The sequence below is a fragment of the Hydra viridissima genome, unplaced genomic scaffold, assembly GCF_058129835.1.
Source record: "Hydra viridissima isolate aposymbiotic clone 2 unplaced genomic scaffold, HvirCarnegie_v1 scaffold_12, whole genome shotgun sequence".
Taxonomy (NCBI): domain Eukaryota; kingdom Metazoa; phylum Cnidaria; class Hydrozoa; order Anthoathecata; family Hydridae; genus Hydra; species Hydra viridissima.
In genome coordinates, this window is record NW_028324311.1 from 12,646,229 (window position 1) to 12,667,305 (window position 21,077).

Consider the following 21,077-nt stretch of genomic DNA (forward strand, 5'->3'; position numbering starts at 1 on the left):
TAACTAATAAATATGTTTTTTTAAAACAGCAACTAAAGAACCGAAATGATTGATTTAGAAAATATACCATATATTTCAGAGATCCAAAAGTATTTTGGTTACTTATAATATTCTTGATTATTTGCAATAGCTATTTGTTAACATGTAACAGTTTTATGAATTTTTAAAAATATAGCGCTGAAATATTTTTATACAGAATATAAAATTTTTAAACTGTGTCAACAGTTTCACGAAACTGCAAATAGGGAATTTACAACCTAGTCCGCCCCCCCCCACTCCTCCCCCCTCCCGTCAAACAGATAATCTTTTTTACTTGCAAATATTATTTAATTGCTTTCTAGTTATTAATTTCTTTTATTACTTTCAGTTTCATCATCATCAATCATCATGCCAAAAAAATCAATGATTTGGGACTTTTTTACAAAAACTGATGATTCTCATGCTAAGTGTAATGAGTGTGGCGCGATCCTTGTTTCAAAGAATGGCTCAACATCAGGTATAAGGAATCATCTTAAGAGACATCCTCAAAGTTTAATTGAATTCGAGCAAAGAACTGATTCTCAAGCAGTGTTAAATTCCAATGGAGCGAAGAGACACAATGATAGTGAAAGTGATAATGATGAAGACTTCATTCATTGTCGTAAACGTGCTCGTTTAGTAATGACTCCTGGATCATCAATATTACCTCATCGATCAACAAATACTCAGAAAACTCCAAAAACACCAAGAACAGCTCGTGTTGTAAGTCAATGGCCCAAAGACCATCCTGAAAATGTGCAAATAGTTACAGAAATAACTAAGTGGATCATAAGGGAACAGTTGTCATTTAAGATAGTTGATAGTGAAGGATTTCGTACAATATTGTCACTGACAACAAAGGGAAAATATAACCCTATTTCATCAACTTCCTTGTCCCGTTTAAGAATTCCAAAACTATATCAATTTGTTCAGGACCACATCTCAAAAATTGTGAATGATGAAAGGCCCTATCTTGATGGTGCTGCTTTTACAACAGACATCTGGACTACTCAGTATAATAATCTTTCATTCCAACCTTTAACTCTTCATTTTATCAATAACCGGTTTGAGCTTAAACGTCTTCTTGTCAAACTTGATTATTTCGGAGAAAAACACACGGGTGAAAAAATCTTGGAAAAACTTGACTCATTGATCAAAGGATTGAAATTGGAACAGAAAACCCACACATGGGGCAACAACAGATGGAGGTACTAATTTTTTGAAAGCTATGCGCCTCAGCAAAGCTAGCCAATTACCATCGACAAATGACAACTGTGGTGTGCTGATCATCAGATTCATTTGATTGTCACTGATGCTTTAAAAGCTGTTCCTGCCTGGAAAGAACTTTCTTCTAAACTATCTAAATTGGTTGGCCACTTCAATCATTCTCCCAAAAATTCCAGTATCTTGAGGAAAATAGCTCTTGATTTTAAGCAGTCACGAACTAAACTGGTACAGAATGTTTCAACAAGATGGAATTCAGATCTGAAGATGTTGCAGTCAATTATTTATCTTGAAGGTTGCATTGCTAAAATGGCTGAAACATCTACAGTCATTGAAGGTTTCTTGCCAAGCCTGGATGAAATTCTTATCAGGAAGGGTGTTTTGAACTGTCTTGAACCTCTTGAAAAAATGTCTAGAGCTCTTAGTTCTGACAAAGAACCAACTATGAACTTGGTGCTTATGCAACTAGTCAATGTTAGGAGAAAGTTAGTATTCTTTGGTAACCACAGTACTCTTACTTGTGTCAGTGAGATTTCAGAGAAGCTTGTTGAAGGATTAGATGCCCGATTTCCAAATTCTGGTATTGAAACACCAGAATATGTAATGTGTCATTTTCTTGATCCTCGTTATAAGGGCTCTGTTATCAATTTTGCAGATCCTGAGAAGTATGAATTGATTAAGGTAACTGCTGTCCAAGCCATAATTGATATGAAAAAGCGAGATGGTTCAGAAAGTCCTACTAGTAATGAAATCTCTTCACCAACACTACTGGAGTCTGAAGAAGATGAACAGGAAGATGTTTGGGAACAGGCAAATAAAAAACTTTATGGGAAACAGCAAAAAAGACAAAATTCTAAAGATGACTCTTTTAAGGAGGCACAAAATGAAGTAACGTTATATGTTGAAGAAGGCTGTGTACACAAAGATTCAAATATCCTTCAATATTGGAATAACCAGCAAAATAAATTTCCATATCTAACCAGACTAGCCAGGAAGATGCTGTGCATCCCAGCATCATCTTCTACATCAGAAAGAGTGTTTTCAACAGCTGGAAATATATTGACAGAACGAAGAACTTGCCTTAGCATTGACAACATTGAAATGCTTGTTTTCATGAAAGAGAACATGAAAGAAATGAAAAATATCACATGGCCTGGATTTGAAGAGAATGAGAATGAATAAGATAAGATATCCAATAAAATAAAACATGTTATAAAAACAAAAAAAAAAAAAAAAAAAAAACCTCCATCACAAAGGATAGCCTTGACGAATAGCTTTACAAAAGCTTGGCGATGGGGCTTATGCCTAGCAGTTAGAGCACTATCCATAAGATTATGCTCTAATTACTATGTAACCAATATCCTTTACACTTTTACATGTTATGAACTTTTAAGTGTAATTAATAACCTTTTACATTTATATAAAGAGCATAAAAATTTTAAACCTAAAATTCTTAGGAACTAAGAAGATATTTTGAGAAAAGGGCATTAATCCGTGACAATATAAATAAATTTAAGGGTTAAGGTTAACTGTTAAAATTAATCTTAAACTTTTAAGGTTAAGGTTAACCTTTAAAATTAACCTTAAAATTTAAGGGTTAAGGTTAACTGTAAAAATTAACCTTAAAATTTTAAAGGTTAAGGTTAACTGTAAAAATTAACCTTAAAATTTAAAAGGTTAACCTTAACCTTTAAAATTAACCTTAAAATTTTAAAGGTTAACCTTAACCTTTAAAATTAACCTTAACTTTTTAAAGGTTAACCTTAACCCTTAAAATTAACCTTAAATTTTTAAAGGTTAACCTTAACCCTTAAAATTAACCTTATAATTTTTAAAGGTTAACCTTAACCTTTAACATGATTAACCTAAAAATTAACCGTTTAACAGTTAACTGTCATGCTCTAATCATCATAAATGTGCTATATATGGCACACTCATGGTAATTTGTCACCACAACCACGCATAATTATAGGATCGGCATGTCCAAGTTACAAAAATGATTTTAACGTAAATTTCTTCTGATCAAAATATGTAAAAAATAAAATTTGCAATTTGTTTCAAATCCGTAAATAAAAAAAAGCAAAAATAATAGTAAGTTCGTCAGAGATGAATATAAATACGTTAAGATACGTTAGCTTTTCTACTGTAATGTAAAGTAATACACTACATTAGTTATTGTAATTGTTTTCATCAAAACAATACAATAATTATTGTAATTGTAATTCATTAAAACAAAACAATACAATAGTTCTCGAACTTTATTGTATTGTTAGAAAAAAAACAATACAATACTTATTGTAATTGTTTTTTATCACAGCAATACAATACCAAAGTAAAATTTTGTTATTGTTTCTGTAATATTACAAAACAATATCATTGTATTGTAATATGTAATTGTATTTAATTTTTACAATTACAATTATAATAGTCCTAACCCTAGTTATATGTTCAAATATGCAACATACCATCCTCATTGAACTAATGTAGTCCAAACTAAGATGGATAGAAGTTGCGTTGTAATGCAAACAATTTTAATCAAGCTATGTGCCATTTTTCATTTTTTGAAAGAAGTCATCTACTTCTGAAATCTCTAACCCAGCAAGCACACAACGTTGAAATAACGTTGATCAACGTCAATCAACGTTATTTTAACGTTGTTTCAACGTTGTGTGCTTGCTGGGAATTTTGCTGTTGTAGATATAATGCTTTGATTTTACACAGGTACAAACCACCCGACAGCTTCGCCTCTCTAGAAAAGGTGTTATAGGTGAACTTCATGAGACAATTTGTGAGTAAGATTTAGAAGAAATCGCAAAAAAACTTGGAGGCTAAGATGAGAATGGTGATCCACAGGATGTCGAGATTAGTTACTTAGCAACATTCGGGATGCTACTGCCTTGTAAAAGTTTCTGACAGACGTCGAGAAACACTTCGAACCATAATAGAATAAAGGATTTTACTTGGTATTTGAATAAAGTTTGACGGTTGGTCATTCTAAACTTTGACGGTTGGTCATTCTAAACTTGTGGAATATCAGCATAAAATTTGACATTTTATGCTGATATTCCACAAGTTTAGAATGATTTTTACATTCGCAAAGAGTTAGTGGAAATAAATTTGTGTTATAGCACTCGTTTTCTGGGTTTTTTATCTGGTAAAATTTTATTTTGAACATAATTTATTCCTTTTTTTAAAAACGAAAATTATTTCAAATAAATTATCATAAATAATAGTAACAAGTAATTAAACGATTGCAGTAACAAACTAAAATATAAACAACGGAGTTTTCATTTTTATGAATCTACTATTTTAACAACAAATAATTATTTAAGTAACGTATTAACTAAACTAAACAGACAATTTTTTAAAAAAAACTTTTCCACCGCAAAACATTTGTTTTCTTTCTTTCGAGATTTACGACGCTAAAGTTAAATGTTGCCGAAACTTTTTAATTTACGACAATGTAATTATACATTTATTGTCGGAAGTGTAAAAACAGAAATATTTCCATAAAATTAGCCTTGCGCTAGTGTTCAAGCTTTCCAGTAATATTACAACGACATAATTAAGCTATACTTTTTGTTATTGTAGTGATGCTGTGGTCAATTTTTTTTGCACATAAAAATACAGATGTACCAAAGTATAGTTATTTCAATAATTAATAGACCTGTTTGATAAAACTGATTTAAAAAGGTTAAGTGATTAGATATTTAAAAATTTTTGATTTAATTACCCAAATTTAAAACTTTATTGCCAATTCAAATTTTATCTCATTAAGATTTAGATAATTACAAAATCTCACCACTTTATTTAGCAATTTTTTTAAAAAATAAATAAATAAATAAAACATTTTAGCAGAAAAACCGAATCTCTTTTTTAAAAGGAAATTACCATTTTCTAATCAAGCATCTAAAAATTGCATAAAAATATATACTAAACTTTTCAAACGCAGATTAGTGTTATATATAAATACACGTTTCCTTCCCATTTTTCTCATTCTGGCCTCCCCAATCCCGCAAAGAATAGAAGGCTGGGTAAGGTTACTTATATGCCATAACCATTTGACTTCATAAATTTAATTTTTTTAAGATGGGTGCAATCGTTCTGGAATTATCAGGAGCAATTCTTCGAATTCAAATTTTAAAATACTTTCACTTTTGTTTGCGAGAAAAGCTTAAACTTCTTGTTTATATACATGCTTGCTGTTAAGTATTAAGTAACTCAATAAACAACTCAGTAGTTTAAATAAGTTAAAAATCTTAAAAATTAAAATCATAACAAAAAAATAAGCACACCAATAGCCTTCCCATCATGTTATAAAGTTGCACTTAGACATTTTATAAGTTGCTTTATTATCTAATAATCTAATAATCTAAATTCTGGATGTATCGAGAGTTCAATTTTAAGTATTTAGAAGATAAACACCTCTAAACTGATATTATTTTTGTATTACGTCTTAATTCTGATTTTACTATGTTTTCTAATGTATGTCTCTTTCTACATTTTTAATGCTGAATTAATCATTTAATTGAAGTATTGTTTATTTTATTTTGATTACTTAATAGGGTGATATCACAAATATTGTTTAAAAATTTATATAAGTGCTGGTGTTGATATAAAGTTTTTTCCAAAATGAATATGACAAAAATTGTTGAAGAACAACTACTAAAGATGGCAAAAGTTGTGACTAACAATACAAATTATGAAAATCATGATTTTAATAACCAAATTAACAGCATTGAAAATGCAGGTACTGTCAATATGAAATAATATTTTATTTTCTAAAAATGTTAAATCTTAGTTGAAAAAATATATATTCATTCTCTTGTACTAAACAAATGAACAGAGTCATTCAGAAACATCCAAATTTTCATAAAAGTGCCATAAAAGATCTAAAAGAGTACTATTACTAATTTGCTTAAATAGCTTGTGTGTAGCTGTCATTTTAACATCTTGCCTATAATATGGTTATTTTCTATCTAAGGGTTTGTTTCAGTATTTAGTGTAACAGCACATTCTTGTCAATATTGGCATAATTTAAAAGATAACAATGACCCAGCACAAATACATGCTCGCACACATCTATCATAGCACATTCAAACACACATATTTGTTATAAAACATCCATATTTTGAAAATTTGATTGCAGTGTTTTTATAAATTACAATTAGTTTTTTGATTCTTATATTTTTAGCTCTAATTTTACATTATTTAAAAAATCTAATCAGCCAAGTAGCAATTCTACTGAATAACAAAACTGATTTAGCACTAATAATAATATTTTACTAATAATTTTGTCCTACTCAATGGAATGTAAAAAAAAAACTCTTAAAAATCTTCAAAGCACATCTTATTGAGTAATCTGAAAATTCTACTTAAACCACTAGTGAGTTTCATGCATGGTATACATGCTAAGCATTTCCTTTAATCTTGATTTTTATATTTTTTAATTTCTTTTTCTCTGTTGATTTAACATCTAATCAAACTATGAACCTTTTTTTTCTTGTTGCAGTGTTGTATACATAAAATTTAATTTATTTAAGTGATAAAGTTAAATAAAGTTTTTCTAAAAGTTTTTCTGTTTACTTCATTGCAAAACTAAGCAGCACTGCCATCGGACACTGTCTTTATCCATTTTTTACTCTGTTATATGTATTTATTCATTTTACCTACTTTTAATAATAAAGAGCTCTTTGAATACTCCAAGAATGACAAGAATAAAGTTTTTTACTATTAGATTTTTTTAAATTTGTAGAATTTAAATTTAAAGTTTTACATTCTAATCATTTTTATAATATCCAAATAGCTGCATATAATTTGCAAGATGCAGTTTGCTGACCACTAACCTAAACCATTATTTTTTATTTGAAGTTTATAAGAATATAATTATAAAATTATATAAATTATATTATGTAAATTATAATTATAAAGTATATAATTATAAAATTTATATGTAAATTTTAGTTTTATCAATGCACATATTTAGATACACGAAAAATTTTTGAGGTTATCAAGTTGAATGGTTCTCTTGGAGTTACAGAGAGATGTTTAAGTGATGAAATTATCGAAGTTGATGAACAGCAGCAAACAGTTAATGTAACTGACAGTCAACATGTCATTTTTATATCCGACAATGGAAACCAACCACATATACGCTTCAGTGATGAACAACAGCACATATTGAAATTTAGTTCATATATGGATTTTAAACGAGCCCTTGCAGAATATGAAACTCAAACAATTACAAAATTTATCTTGAGAAACCAATCAAAACAATTTACTGCACCAGGTATTTTTATCCTGGAAACCTATTCTAATTTTTTAATGGGAAATTTGTACAACTTTCAAAACCTATCATGTTTCTTTGATATAAAACTCTTTTTTTTCATTTTAATTATAAATCAGATGGCTTTTTTAACTATTTACTATTTAAGTTACTTCTTTTAAAATAATTTTCCTCAAAATATTATCTTACCGAAGCATTTTTGTATTTTCCTAAAAACATTATCTTTGTCACTAAAATATTTTGTAGTTTGTTTACATGACATACTACGAAACGAAAAGAATTCATCAGATTTACCAATGATTCGTTGGGAATTTTGCGCCGCAAAAGACTTTCTTCCAATTCCATTCATGGGAATTCCTTATATAACAGTTGGGAAACAAGTCTTTCAGTGTCATCAAGGTACTTAAATATTTTGTTTTTTGTTGTTTACTTTTATTTAAGTTTATATTTTTGTTTAACTCCGTTGTAAAATTTCTTAGGTAAAGATTATAATACCAACAAGAAGCAACAATATGAACTCAAAAAAGAAATTCTTAACCAGGCTACTCGTTTTCAAATCAAGTCGCGCAATAAAGGGCCTTCAAAAAAACTGGACTGTCCAGTTTTGTTTGCTGTACGCAAACTTTATTTTTTCCCCGAATATCCCTTAGAGACTGATACAAAACGAAATCGTGCCTTGATAGCTCAAAACTTACGTGCTCATCTTGCAAAGATAAAACTTGAAAAATGTATTTGCCTAAAATCTAACGAGCATTATGAAAACTTATCTCTAAGCGACATTCCCGGAAAGCTTGAGTTTCTTACTCGCTTTCCCCAGAATAATGAGCACAATCACAGCGTAGCAAAAGCTGCCAGTTTCATAAAACTACAAATGAAGAAGCTCGGCTCTAAAAGTACTGAAAATATCGCATTAAAGAAAACGGTAAGCTTTGTATATGTTAAAAAAAGGTCCTTAAAATTGAGCTAAAATCTTTTTCATTTACATATCGATACGAAACATCCATGCATTTGAATAATGTACTGTACAGACGATAGCGGGAGTTGGTTACTGAAAAGGAAGGTTCTTTCGCTGTTGAAGGTCTTAAGGTTAATAGTAAATAAAAAAAATAAAAAGAGTGTATTGCTAATGAATCCCATGAAAAACCGGTATACCGAAAATTATATTAACGTCACAAGAAACTGGAATTAAATATTTCTTTAAGGAACAATTATCTAAGAGAGTATAAATATATTAAGTTAAGATGAAAAACTAATCATCTATCTTAATATATTTATACTAAAATTATGATTTTCATAGATTTAATATTTTTATTATATTAAATCTATGAAAATCATAATTTTAACCTAAGTTTCTTTTTTTTGAGCTATTACAGGGGTAGAGTTTCCACCAATTTGTTTATTAAAAAAAAAAGTTTTGTAATACGCACCACAAGTAACTTAGTAATAGTAGTATCAAATTCTCCTGTTCTACACTTACTATTTACTCTGGGCTTTCTTCATACACGCACAAATCTTTCGCCTTTTACTAAAGATTTCCGTGGAGAAGGCCAACACAATGAGTGTTTAACCAATTTTTCTTCGGCTTGCTAACGCGAGCCAACTAATTACTTAAATGAAATTCTGAAAAACAGTCTACTAACCTAACATATTGACAAAATTTCTCTTTGATTTACTGTCCAAATGCCTAATTTGAATACAGTTCAATTTGTTGGATGCTGTTGTTAAACCATGTTCCCTTCTTGAAAAGCGTTTAAATAAATGTATTACAAAAATTCTTTAAGGTAACTTTAAAAATCGTTGTCATTTAACGTTCTCTGAGAAATGAGAAATGGCGCTTAATGATCCACACGTGGATAGCGATGAGGAAAGCAGTTCTTCTGATTTAGAAGAAGATGGAGTAAATGCAAAAATACAGAAGCTAATTTTAGAGGTCTAGCTAATTTATTCTTTAGTTAACATAGATAAATTATATAAGTAAATTAATATATATAAATTATGGAGATATTCCTGCTATTCAAATTATACAGCTAATATGTGAAACTTTGGAATAGTTGAGTTTAATATGGTCAAAAATAAAAAATGCTATAGAATCAAAAATATGCAAACAAACAAAAAAATACGCACCTCTGTATTAATATTTTCCCCAGAACAACTTAGCAATATTTTTCTAAGTAAAGCTGAACAATGCCTTACTCTACTTTATTGCTTTTAAAGATTTAACATTTTGACACTAAAGTGTTTTTTCTTTATTTTTGGTTAAGGCTGAAGTAAATCCTTTTCAATATGATAAACATGTGGAGCTTATTACAGCTTTGCGTCAATCTGGTGATCTTGATCAGTTGCGAACAGCAAGAGAGAATATGGCAAATGTTTATCCACTGACTGAAGGTAATTAGTGCAAGTCTAGTTTTTTCTCTTAGAAATTTTTAAATATTTATAATTTAGAAATTTAAAAATAGATTTAATCTAATGTTAAAATGTTTAATAATCCACAGTTGAGATTGTGTCACAGTACTTTACTGGAAACAATATATTATATAAAGTAAACATACATAACATTTGAAACAATGAAAATATGGCATTTAAAGCAAATTAAAAAAACATCAAAAAAGATGTTAATATCAAAAAAAGCATTTTTACATTTTTGCCTTTAAATTGAATTGAATTATTTTTCTTAATTTAAAATATTTTACATGACCTAAAATGCAACAAATAATTTCATATAAGAAATATATAAGAAATATAACATTGTTAAACTAAATTAGTTTATCAACTATTTAATATAACTATCAAGGAAAAAAAAGTTCAAAGCATCAAAGATTTGTGGTGTTCATATGGAATATTTGTTCACTTTTACAATAAAGTTAATAAAATTTTTTTTTTTTTTTTAATTTGCATATGCATTTAACTTGTATTAACATAGTTAGTATTAATTTATCATTATAAAGCTATGTGGCTGGACTGGTTCCATGATGAGTTGCCTCTGGCAATGTTGCAAGAACAGAAGGAGTACCTCTTAGAAAAGTTTGATTTAGCTGTCAAAGATTATACTTGTAAAAAACTTTATTATTTTTTTGTGTTTAAAAATTCTTCCTTTTTTAAAAAATTTCTCCAAGTTCCTTTTTATCATTAATAGCTTTTATACGAGTTTCCACATTCAGATAATCTTAACTTTTATATAGCTGTAAAGGTTTGGCATGAATATTGCCAGTTTGTAATGAACAACATTGAATCTCCAGCAGATATTGAACGTGCAAGAATTGTATTTGAGCGAGCTATAACAGCAGTTGGTTTGCATGTTGTTGAGGTGGATCTTTTTGTTGCTTTTTTGTATTTTTCTTTTCCAGAAATAATCAGAAAAGTTTAAATGTGTTGCAATAATATTTTATAGGGCTCTTCAATATGGGATGGGTATCGGGAATTTGAAATGGCTATTCTGGATTCATATCAAGTAGTTATTAAATTTTGTTCTTGCATGTGCAAAGATCTCAAGAGAGGCTTTATAAAATACTTACTATATTATTACAAATCATTTAATTAACAGTATAGCTTAAGTTATTTGTTTAGCAACTTCATGAATCAGGTGATACAATTGGAATGGATGCAAAAGTGTATGAAAAGTTTCATTAACTTTTTAATAATTTTTTTTATTATTATTTTATTTTGTGGTTATTTATAGAAAAATTATGTGGTTTAATTAGAAAAGATAAAGAAAAAAAAAAAAAGGAGAGAAAAACTTAAAAAAAATATTGGTTTATTAGATTTTTAAAATGAGAAAATGATTGATCTTTGTTTTAGTGACATGCAGATTGAAAAAATATCATCCCTATTTAAACGCCAGTTATCTGTTCCTCTTATGGGTAATTCAAATAATATTGCATATATGTTTTTTTTCTTATTTGTGTTCAAATTTTCAATATAACCTTAAAGAAAATAAAACTTATTTAACATGGGCGCCGGTAGGCAAGGGCAAGGTGGGGCAGTTGCCCCCCCCCCTGGAAAAGCAAAATAACAAATTTTGATATTCACAAAATTTCTTTTAATTGTTCATTTCGATATCTTATCAATTTATTTCATTTATAGTTTTCTCACCGTAATGTAAATGAAAACAGTTTAAATGAAATATTACTATAAAATGCAATGACTTCCACTATGGCGGAAGCTTTTTTTATCAAGGCATAATTTATATTTTTAAAAAAAGATGTTTGAATGAACGTTTAAAAAAAATATGATAGAAATAGATCATAGAAAAATAAAAAAGGAATAAATAGAAAAAAACAATAGATAAAGGAGAAGTATAGAAAACAAAAAGAAGAGAAGAAGAAAAAAAAGGAAAATAAAGGAAATAATAATAAAAAAAAAGAAATCGAATTACAATAACAAAGTTCTTACTCAAACAAATAAACTTTGAACAGATGAAGAAAGAATTGGATGCAGTGATCAAATTTTTTAAATTATTTTTTAATGTGTCAGTTTCATTTACTTTTTTATGCTGTTGTTTTTTTTGTTTGTTGGCAAAATGTTTCTTGTTTGTATTGTATTTTTATTATTTTTTTTCCTATTTATTGTGTTATATTCATTTTAATAATACTATTACCTTGTGTTTTTTGCAAGCCAAATGTTGATTAGTACAATTATATATATTTAATTTGATTAACTTAAATTAACCTGCTGCATTTTAATTTTTGTTTTGTTTTTTGGAATATGTCTAATTTGTATTTGATAAATCAATGTTTTTTAACGAATCATTATATTATATAATTAAGCATTATTTGGTATTAAGCATTATTAGCATTATGAGCGTTTGTCTGGGCTTTGCATGCTGAGCATGCATCGTGAAAAAATACGCTCCAGAAAATCTGAATTTTTGGAACAAATTGTAAATAAGTTTGGCAGTGAACGCAGACGACTACAATTTCTATTTACTGAAAAACAATGATTTAACTCTTGTGTTTTTATTTTTACATTTTCTTTAATTTTCTGTTGTCACTGGTCTAATAAAATGACTTGATTAATTGATGCAGTTATGTAGTTTTTGAAATATCACTTATGAATTTTATTTTGCCCCCCCCCCCCCCCCCCTTGAAAAAAATCCTGCCGGTGCCCTTGTTACTTAATAAATTGAAAGAAATTTTTGTTAATAAAAAAAAAAAGAAAAAAAAAAAATTTGTCTGAAAACAAAATGACCAAAGATATTTTTTAATGCTACACATGTTTAAAGATTTTTTCTATTAACTTATTAAAAAATGTTTTCTTATTATTTAAGTAAAATATAAATAGAAAAAATAAAATAAAAGTTAAATATAAATAAAACATTTTTTAAATCTGGTTTTGAACATACGCTATTAGTTAAAACTGTTAAGATGTAATTTTATTATTATTTTTTTCTCCTTATTAAGGAATGTCAGAAACATTTAAAATCTTTGAAGATTGGTTAACAGAAGCTATACCAAGTGAAGTTCATCGCAGTTATGACAGAGCTCTACAAAAACTCTCTCTATGTATGGAGTATGAAGAAAAACTTGTAAGTTTTGAGGAAATTGATTTAAAACTATAACTCCAGAACATATTTTTGTTTCTGTTGATTTGGATTGGCTAAAAAAATTTTGAAACTTTGCCTAAAGTTCTATAAAATTATAGTCTGGAGCATTATGAAACATTCTTTTACAAATGTTAACATTAAATGAGGTTAAGGGAGGCTTTATTACAACTCATTAAAACTTTTCACTTTAAGTTTGATAAAATAAATGATGCTCTTATGTAATTAACCTTCAATTCTAATTTAAATGCTGATGAATTGCAATGGTGTCTCAATCAAGTTTTTTAAAATGCAGTAATGGTAAAAGTACACCATTTGATTAGTTTACAAATTTCAATAAAGGAAAATACGATTAAAGAAACTGACTATCAGAGATGAATGACGTTACAATAGAGCAGATCTGCTCAGGGTAATCTATTAAAAACTGTTCCATCCAAAAAAAAAATTTTCCAAGTAGTACTGAATGCAGCTGCAAAAATTGCATTATACAATTGCTGATGATAATTTCTTTCTCTCAATAAATTGCAAGAAAATGTATTATTAGCCTGCAGAGATTTGCTGCAGCTGGTCTAGAAAATCCTCATTCATTCACTGTACTTAGTTGATTTGGCAAAATATCTTAGTTGATTTCCTGAAAATATATTAGCCAACTTAGTATATGCTCTTGTTTTTCTTGTATAAGCAATATATATTTTTAGACATCATCGGTTGATTCTTCTTTTCCATCAACTAATTTACCTAGTTTGAATGAATATTTAAATTATATAAATTATGAAATGAAAGATGGAGACCCAGCACGAATACAATCTATTTTTGAAAGAGCAATTAAAGATCACTGTCTTCAACATGAACTGTGGATTAAATACTTGAACTATTTGGTAATTTTTGTTAGTATTAATTCTTCTTAATGAAACTTGTGCTATTTCTATAATTATGTGCTATCATCATATTCAGGCACTAATTCAAAAAATTTCACATGCCAAAGTAATATCTATTAGTATGAATTTAAATTTTTAGATTTGTGGTTGTAATCTTGAGAGGTTTTTTTTCAGCCTTTCTTTAAATTAGCTTCTTATCTTTTTTTCTGTTAATTGTATTTAAAAAATTGTATCAAAAACAGTTAACCAATTAAAACCAGTTCTTTATAAAAAATGATATGAAAAATAAAGACAAAAGCCTTCTAGCTTTTTTAATCATTGTAAATACGGCTTAATTAAATCTTTTTAGTCTGAAAAGTGTGAACATTTTTTTCTTGTTTTTAAATTTTTTTTATTTGTATATTTTTTTAAGGTATTTAAAAAGTTTTAGTGTTAAAGGATATTTTTTCCTCTATGATTTTTTAGTGTTTTTAGTATTTTTTTAGTGTTTTTAATATTTATAGGTTTAGTTATGTAGGTTTTATTTATTTTTTTCATTATATGAAGCACTTTAATGTCACAGCTTTTAAGTTGCAATAAAACATTTTACATTATCTGTATTCCAGGATTATAAATTGAAGATTCCAGACATAGCATTAGCTGCTCATGTGAGATCTGTAAGAAACTGCCCATGGGTTAGCCCATTGTGGGTTAAATACTTAAATGCTCTGGTATGTAATCAATAATTTTTTTTAACTGTTAAAAAATTGTGGCCTAAAAATTTTTAATTACGTAAATAAATATGTAAATATTTACAATTTCACGGAGAAATTGTTCTAAAAATAAATGTTCTTATCAATCCTGATATTTTTATATAATATTATTTCTATATAATATTTGATATTTCTATATAATATTTGATATATTTACATAGTATTTGATATTTATATAATATTTGATATTAGCTAATTCAGTATTAAGCTCTAAGTTGTTTCTCCAAACAGCATGATATCAGGTTAATTATTAACCAACCTTTAGATTATCACTCTTTTTAGATGCAGATCAAGCCTGTCATTGTGGCTTTAATTGGCCACAATGACAGGCTTGATCTAATAATTCTAAAGACTATATTTTTGTATTAGTAAGTTTGGTAAAAACTTTGCAACATTTCTGTGAAATTGATTTTGATACAAACTTTTATTTATCAAATAACTAAAATAATTCCTCAAAATAAAAAATGTTCCTCTTTCTTATTTGATATTCTTTCAGATCTTTTGGAATACCATTCGTTAGGCTTTTAATCAATGAATTTCAGAAAAATCTTGTCATTTTCATCAAAGAAACTCACCTCAGTTTTATCAACAAAATAGTTCTAAAAGTCCAACTACAGGATATTGTTTTTCATATACTCATTGTCTAAAACCAAAACAGAACTGACCTCACTTGAGGTGGGTTGACTAGGTTCTCAACTTCTAGTGCAAAGGAGCTTCTGCATTCTTTATTCAATCATTCTTCTGGAACTGATTTAAATTAGAAGAAGTTCAGAATTCATTTTTCTGTTTTATGAAGTTTTTGTTTGTTTAGTTGTTGCTTTTAACATTTAGGAAAGAAGTAACAAAGATTACTCAGAAATTAAAGGTAACCTTCATAGTTATTTATGAAGTTCAAAACAGATATTTAGTTAATAGTTAAGTCAATATGTAGTTTACTTCTCTGCTATCAATAAAAATGAATGCTTTGTTTTGTAGGTGTGAAGCTATATTTATTTTTTTAGATGTATTTAACCAATCATTAAAAGGTGGTTTTTCTGGAGCCCCATCTTATCTACAAATATGGTTAGCAGATTGTGACTATCATAGGAGAAGGGCTGTTGATTCATCATTTGGTAGGAATTTAAAGTGCAATGGTTTAGTTCATTATACTTTATATGTATATTTATATATATAGTTTTTAAATTTTAGATTTTCTTTTGCAAAAATTTGGATTAAAATTTTAGCTTTCATATAAATAGAAGTCTTTGACTAAAATTCATTTTCTCTTATGGAATTGTTTTCAGTAACATTCTGAGTGCAAAATAATTTTGAAGTAATATCTAAAATTTAGATCTGCTATTTATAATTTATACAATTACTTATGAGAAATCTTAATTTAATCATATTGTCTTATCTTTTAACATAAATAGTTTGTAAACTTAAAATAGTGATATATCAACAATGTAAATGTAAAACTGTTACATCTTAAAAAATACTTAGTATTATTCTTACTCAGTATTATTCTTTGATCACCATCAGATGGTACTTCTGGATTGATTTCTATCAAACTATTACTTTGATTGAAGAAAAACAAAGAAAAAAAGTAGTTTGTATGTATTTATACTAAAAGGTAAGACAAAAAGATTTGATTAAGATTTTGTGATCATCATCTTGTTGCGGTGTACAAGCTATTATTTAAAAGCTGTTGCTGCAGTGGCATTTGTAAATTAGGGATGTTTGTGTTTTCATGATAGCAAGCACTCACAGCAGTAGTAAAATACAAGTTTTGTTAAAATATCTTCTGATCAAAGAGTTTTGAGTCATTAAAAGATAAAGTAAATTCAATCAAGCATCAGTTTAATTCAACACTTCTAACTACAATTCCTGCTCTTTTGCAATCGACAAGACTCCATCTCAAAACATACGTGAATCATTTGTAAAATTTTATAACAAGATGTTTAAAAAAGCTGTTGTTTAAAAGAGGTTATAGACAGAAAAGTGCTGTGACACATAAAAAACTATTGAAAACTTTTTTAAAATTTGCCAAATTTTTTTTAAACTTTGAGTTTTATTATGAGAAAATGCTTAATATCTGCTAATTAGTTTCTGCAAATTAATTAAAAAGTAATTCCATTTAAAGTTTATTTAGCTTTTATTAGCAATAATAATTTAAAACCTTTTTCAATCCTTTGAATAAGTTCGATTTATTTGTAACATGAAAGCTTTTTTTTGATTATAGTTGTAATTGGCCAAATAATAGGATGACTTAACCAAGTAAATATACCTACTGTTCATACAAATTAGTTACTTAAAGCATTAGTCACCTTAAGAAGTTAAGATTTTTTACTCTACCTGAATACACTTAACTCTTTGAAGCATTTTTATTATAAAGTATTTTAATTTGGTTTCTTTATGTAGATAATGAAAAAGTTGAGGATCTTCGGAAATCTTTTGAAGGAGCAATAACCTATATGAATCAGTGTAAGTACTCCCTGAGATTTTAAGCTAATAACTGTTCTCTTATTGTTATGTTTTAGTTATATTTTAGTTATATTTTAGTTATATTTTAGTTATATTTTAATTCAATATTAAATATTTATAGATTTTGGACTAGAAGGCGATAAAAATTGCATTTTATTAAGAGAGTGGGCTTTCATTGAGGTAAATATTTGGTTAATTTTTTTTTAATTGCTTTTTTTTTTTTACTATAAAAACATTGTATTCAGTTTTTTCTCTTAATTAGGCAAAATATTTAAATAATGCAAAACGTGGTCAAGAGCTCTGGGATACTGTTATGAAGAAACATTCAAAAGATATCAATATGTGGCTTGAATACATACATTATCTTATGTGAGATTGTTTATTGTGACTAACATAAAATGTTTTGTAAGAAAATAAGTTAATTTTAATTTTTCTATTTTTTGTCTTGTTATATTCTGTACTTTATTTTTTAAGGTTGTTTGCTGATGTTCCCACGATTCGACGAGTTTTCCAACGAATCATACAAATTAGTTTTGATCAGCCTGAACAAATACTAGAAGCATTTATTACGTTTGAGCGCCAACATGGTTTGTTAAAAATTTTTTTTTTTTTTTTTGTTACAAGGTTCCAATATAATGATAAGTTTTGTTTACAATCTATCCAAATTTATTTCTCAGGTTCACTTGCAGAACTTGATGATGCGCAACAGAAAGTTGATGCACAACTGATAAAAATTAAAGAAAAAAGAGAGAAGGTATCTTAACCTAATACTAACTAATTAAAAATTGCATAAAAACATATATTATGTTTTTATTAAATATTATGGTTGTATATTATGTGGAATTACAGCATTCTTACTTCATAATAACAAATCTTTTATACTACGAAGAGGAGTTTGAATTCAGCAATTCACCAAGAACCATAGTTCACTAGACACTAGATGAACTCAAATCTTGTTTTAATTGATTCAAATATTATGATTAAATTTGGGCAAATTTTATAGTGATGCATGATTAGTAGTTTTAATAAATTTCAAAATTATATGTATGACTAATACAAGGTTTTTTTTTTGGTCACTTTTTAAATTGTTCAAACACACCTTACTTTTTACAGAATCAACAGTTTCTCTGAGCTAACCTTTATACATTTCTCCATTATTTAATGCATCTAGAAGCAGTTTGATATTTTAGTGATAGCAAAAACACAAACAGAATGTGTGCAACTTACTTGTGTTTGTTTATGTGTTTTTGTATGTGTGTGTGTACCTGTGTATATATATATATATATATATATATATATATATATATATATATATATATATATATATATATATATATATATATATATATATATATATATAAATCTTTTAGGAAGTTTTCAATCCTCAGCCTGAAAAGTCAGTCAAAAAAGATCAACAAAAGGTAAACAAAAGATATTTTTTGAGTTATACTTTATGCAATTTACAGGTTAAACAATCAAAAGTTTTTTTTCCAGCCAAATAAAAAAAAGAAAGTTAAAAAAGAAAAAAGTTATCTAAAGAGAAGTAACGACGAATCCATGGAAATCGAATCCCCTCTAAAAAGAAAAAAAGGTAAATAATGTTCTTATGCAACATTAGAAAAATGATTTTTACTAAGAGTGTATTTCTCTATAAAAAAAAAACTTTTATTACTAGAAGAAATGAAAATGGAATCGATAGATGAAGTAAAAACTAATAAAGATGATTTTACTTGTGTGACTGTACAAACTCAAGCTGCATTTGCTAAAACTGAGTTTACAGATATTGAGCGCTCCTCCTCTTTGCCATCACCATTAAATGTGAATGATAAAGATCAAGTGGTTCTCAACAATGGGGAGCAAGTTAGGTAAAAATTTACCCAATTAAAACCTCTCATGTAAAAGTTGTTATGTAAAATAGTCCTCAAAATGCATTTAAACTTTTTTTTTTTTTTTTTTAACAGAAAAGTGGACAATGATGCCAGTATATTTATCAGTAATCTTTTGTTCTCGGTTGACGAAAATCATATCAAAGAGAAATTTGAAAAAGTAAGTAATCAAACTCGAATATTGATTTGTTGAGTCGATTAAAAGATGACGATCTTTTTCCTTTCTATTCCAGTTTGGCGAAATCGAGACCATTCGTGTTGTGAAAAATCGTGCTGGCAAGTCAAAAGGATATGCTTATTTGCAATTTAAATCTAAATCGTCCGTTGATTCTTCATTGTTACTTGATCGCGAGTCGATACTTGGTCGACCAATGTTTGTTTCAAAATGTGTTGATAAACAGCATAATCCAACTAAGTTTAAGGTTTTTCACTTTCTAAATGATCACTTGGCTTTAACGTATTTGTTTATCTATATATGTTTACTAAAATGTATTTTTTTCTATTTAGTTTCCCACTCAACTTGATAAGCATACTCTGTATGTGTCAAATCTGCCATTCGAAATGACTGCAGAAGAAGTTACAGAACATTTTGCAAAAGTAAAAAACTGTAATTTAAGCTGTGCTTGTGTTTGTGTATGAATGGATAAATGTATTAATGGGTGCATGAAAGGGTTTGTGTGTAAATGAGTAAATTTATGAATGGGTGTATGTAAGGGTGGCTTATTGTATAAATTTCCCACTGTTTTTCAAGATAGGGAAATTAAAACAAGTTCGGCTCGTCACTAATCGGTCTGGTAAATCAAAAGGGTATGCTTACGTTGAATACGAATCAGAGGTGAGTTTCTATCTATGCATAATCATTGACTTCTCTTTTAAAAAATATGTGTCTGTGAGGTATTAAAAAAATGCTTATAAAAATATTGATGTCTATAAAATATAATTAGACGTAGTAGATGCTAATTAACTTTATAATTGGAGGCACTGCCATTATCATTTTCTTTCTTTTGTAATTGGAGAATCTGCTATTATCATTTTTTGATACAACTATGATATCTAGTGTGGTGTAGCAATAAAAAAAAAAAAAAAAAAAAAATACTTCATCTTGTACTTTTAATATTTTCTTTTAGCTTAAATATTATTCTATATAACATTTATATTGTACAATACAGAAATCAAAAATATTTAAATAGTTTGTTTATCATACGAGGTATTTTTTTAAGATTGATGCCCAATCAGCGATTGTCAAGTTAGATCAGATACCGTTACATGATCGACCTATAAATGTTGCTTTGTCCAACCCTCCTGCTCGTAAGATAAACGTCGCTCATGAGGATAAATTTAAAGTTCCTAGTAAAGAACCTGGAGTGTAAGTTGCGTTTTTTTATTCGTTTTAATAGAACCTGATACCTAGACCTCATACTTAGATACCAGACCCATAAACAAAAGCTTAACTTAGTCTGATTTACTCGTTTTCTTTACATTCATTTAAATTTAGACGAGGCCGATCTAAAACGCAGATTAGTATGGTACCTCGATCGTTACAAAAAAGCTCTTCCAGTGAGGTATCGAATAATCCATCTACTTTACAAGAACTAAAAGGCAACGATGCTACTATCAAAGATAAAGGTCCTGCTGTTGCCATGAACAACGAAGAGTTTCGACAATTTCTTCTTAAACATTGATCTTGTAATGAAATCTCCTCATAGAAAAGGATTATTTTCGAATTTTCTTGAAAGTTTTCACAAGAAAAGCTACACGAAAGTTGGTTTCATTACTAAAAAAGAATATATACTAATAGTAGCATTTGACATTCTACGAAATTCTATAGTATTCTACCTCAAAGCTTTCTTTTCAATCCCCGCATTGATACCAGTGTTTTGAATACTTTGGCGCTGCATTACTTGCCAAATACTAATAAAATTTGCTTTAATTCTTTGACGTTTTGCCAGGTTTCATGTTAATTCACTTAAAAAAAAAATCTTCATTTTAATGCTCGTCTTAATATTCAAATATAAAACATTTGATCTGGCAAAA

At 27.9% G+C, this 21,077-nt stretch overlaps 1 protein-coding gene, 1 non-coding gene and 1 pseudogene across 5 annotated transcripts; all 3 read left to right on the top strand.

Annotated features, from left to right (window-relative positions):
• The first annotated feature begins 1,246 nt into the window (after window positions 1-1,246).
• Window positions 1,247-2,455, top strand: LOC149881340 (zinc finger BED domain-containing protein 4-like; annotated as a pseudogene).
• A 3,330-nt stretch (window positions 2,456-5,785) lies between these two features.
• LOC145194407 (spliceosome associated factor 3, U4/U6 recycling protein-like) lies at window positions 5,786-20,863 on the top strand. Of its 4 annotated transcripts, none has more exons than XM_090069842.1 (29): window positions 5,786-5,992; window positions 7,229-7,531; window positions 7,775-7,927; window positions 8,008-8,450; window positions 9,790-9,916; window positions 10,477-10,581; window positions 10,711-10,835; window positions 10,920-10,979; window positions 11,096-11,139; window positions 11,327-11,388; window positions 12,928-13,052; window positions 13,766-13,945; window positions 14,551-14,655; window positions 15,529-15,562; window positions 15,699-15,809; window positions 17,095-17,157; window positions 17,279-17,337; window positions 17,420-17,526; window positions 17,632-17,744; window positions 17,835-17,911; window positions 18,528-18,578; window positions 18,652-18,748; window positions 18,833-19,022; window positions 19,119-19,203; window positions 19,277-19,465; window positions 19,551-19,640; window positions 19,795-19,878; window positions 20,264-20,409; window positions 20,539-20,863. In XM_090069842.1, the coding sequence occupies exons 1-29, from the start codon at window positions 5,875-5,877 to the stop codon at window positions 20,723-20,725; spliced, it is 3,633 nt and encodes a 1,210-aa protein (XP_089925968.1). In that variant the 5' UTR covers window positions 5,786-5,874; the 3' UTR covers window positions 20,726-20,863. The 4 variants fall into 4 exon arrangements, with proteins under 4 accessions (XP_089925968.1, XP_089925969.1, XP_089925970.1 ...); XM_090069843.1 differs by having other exon boundaries at window positions 18,836-19,022; XM_090069844.1 differs by lacking the exons at window positions 5,786-5,992; window positions 7,229-7,531; window positions 7,775-7,927; window positions 8,008-8,450 and adding an exon at window positions 9,048-9,458.
• LOC145194569 (U5 spliceosomal RNA) lies at window positions 9,009-9,127 on the top strand. Its single transcript, XR_013848040.2, has one exon. It is a non-coding gene; the product is annotated as a U5 spliceosomal RNA (small nuclear RNA).
• Window positions 20,864-21,077: the final 214 nt, after the last annotated feature.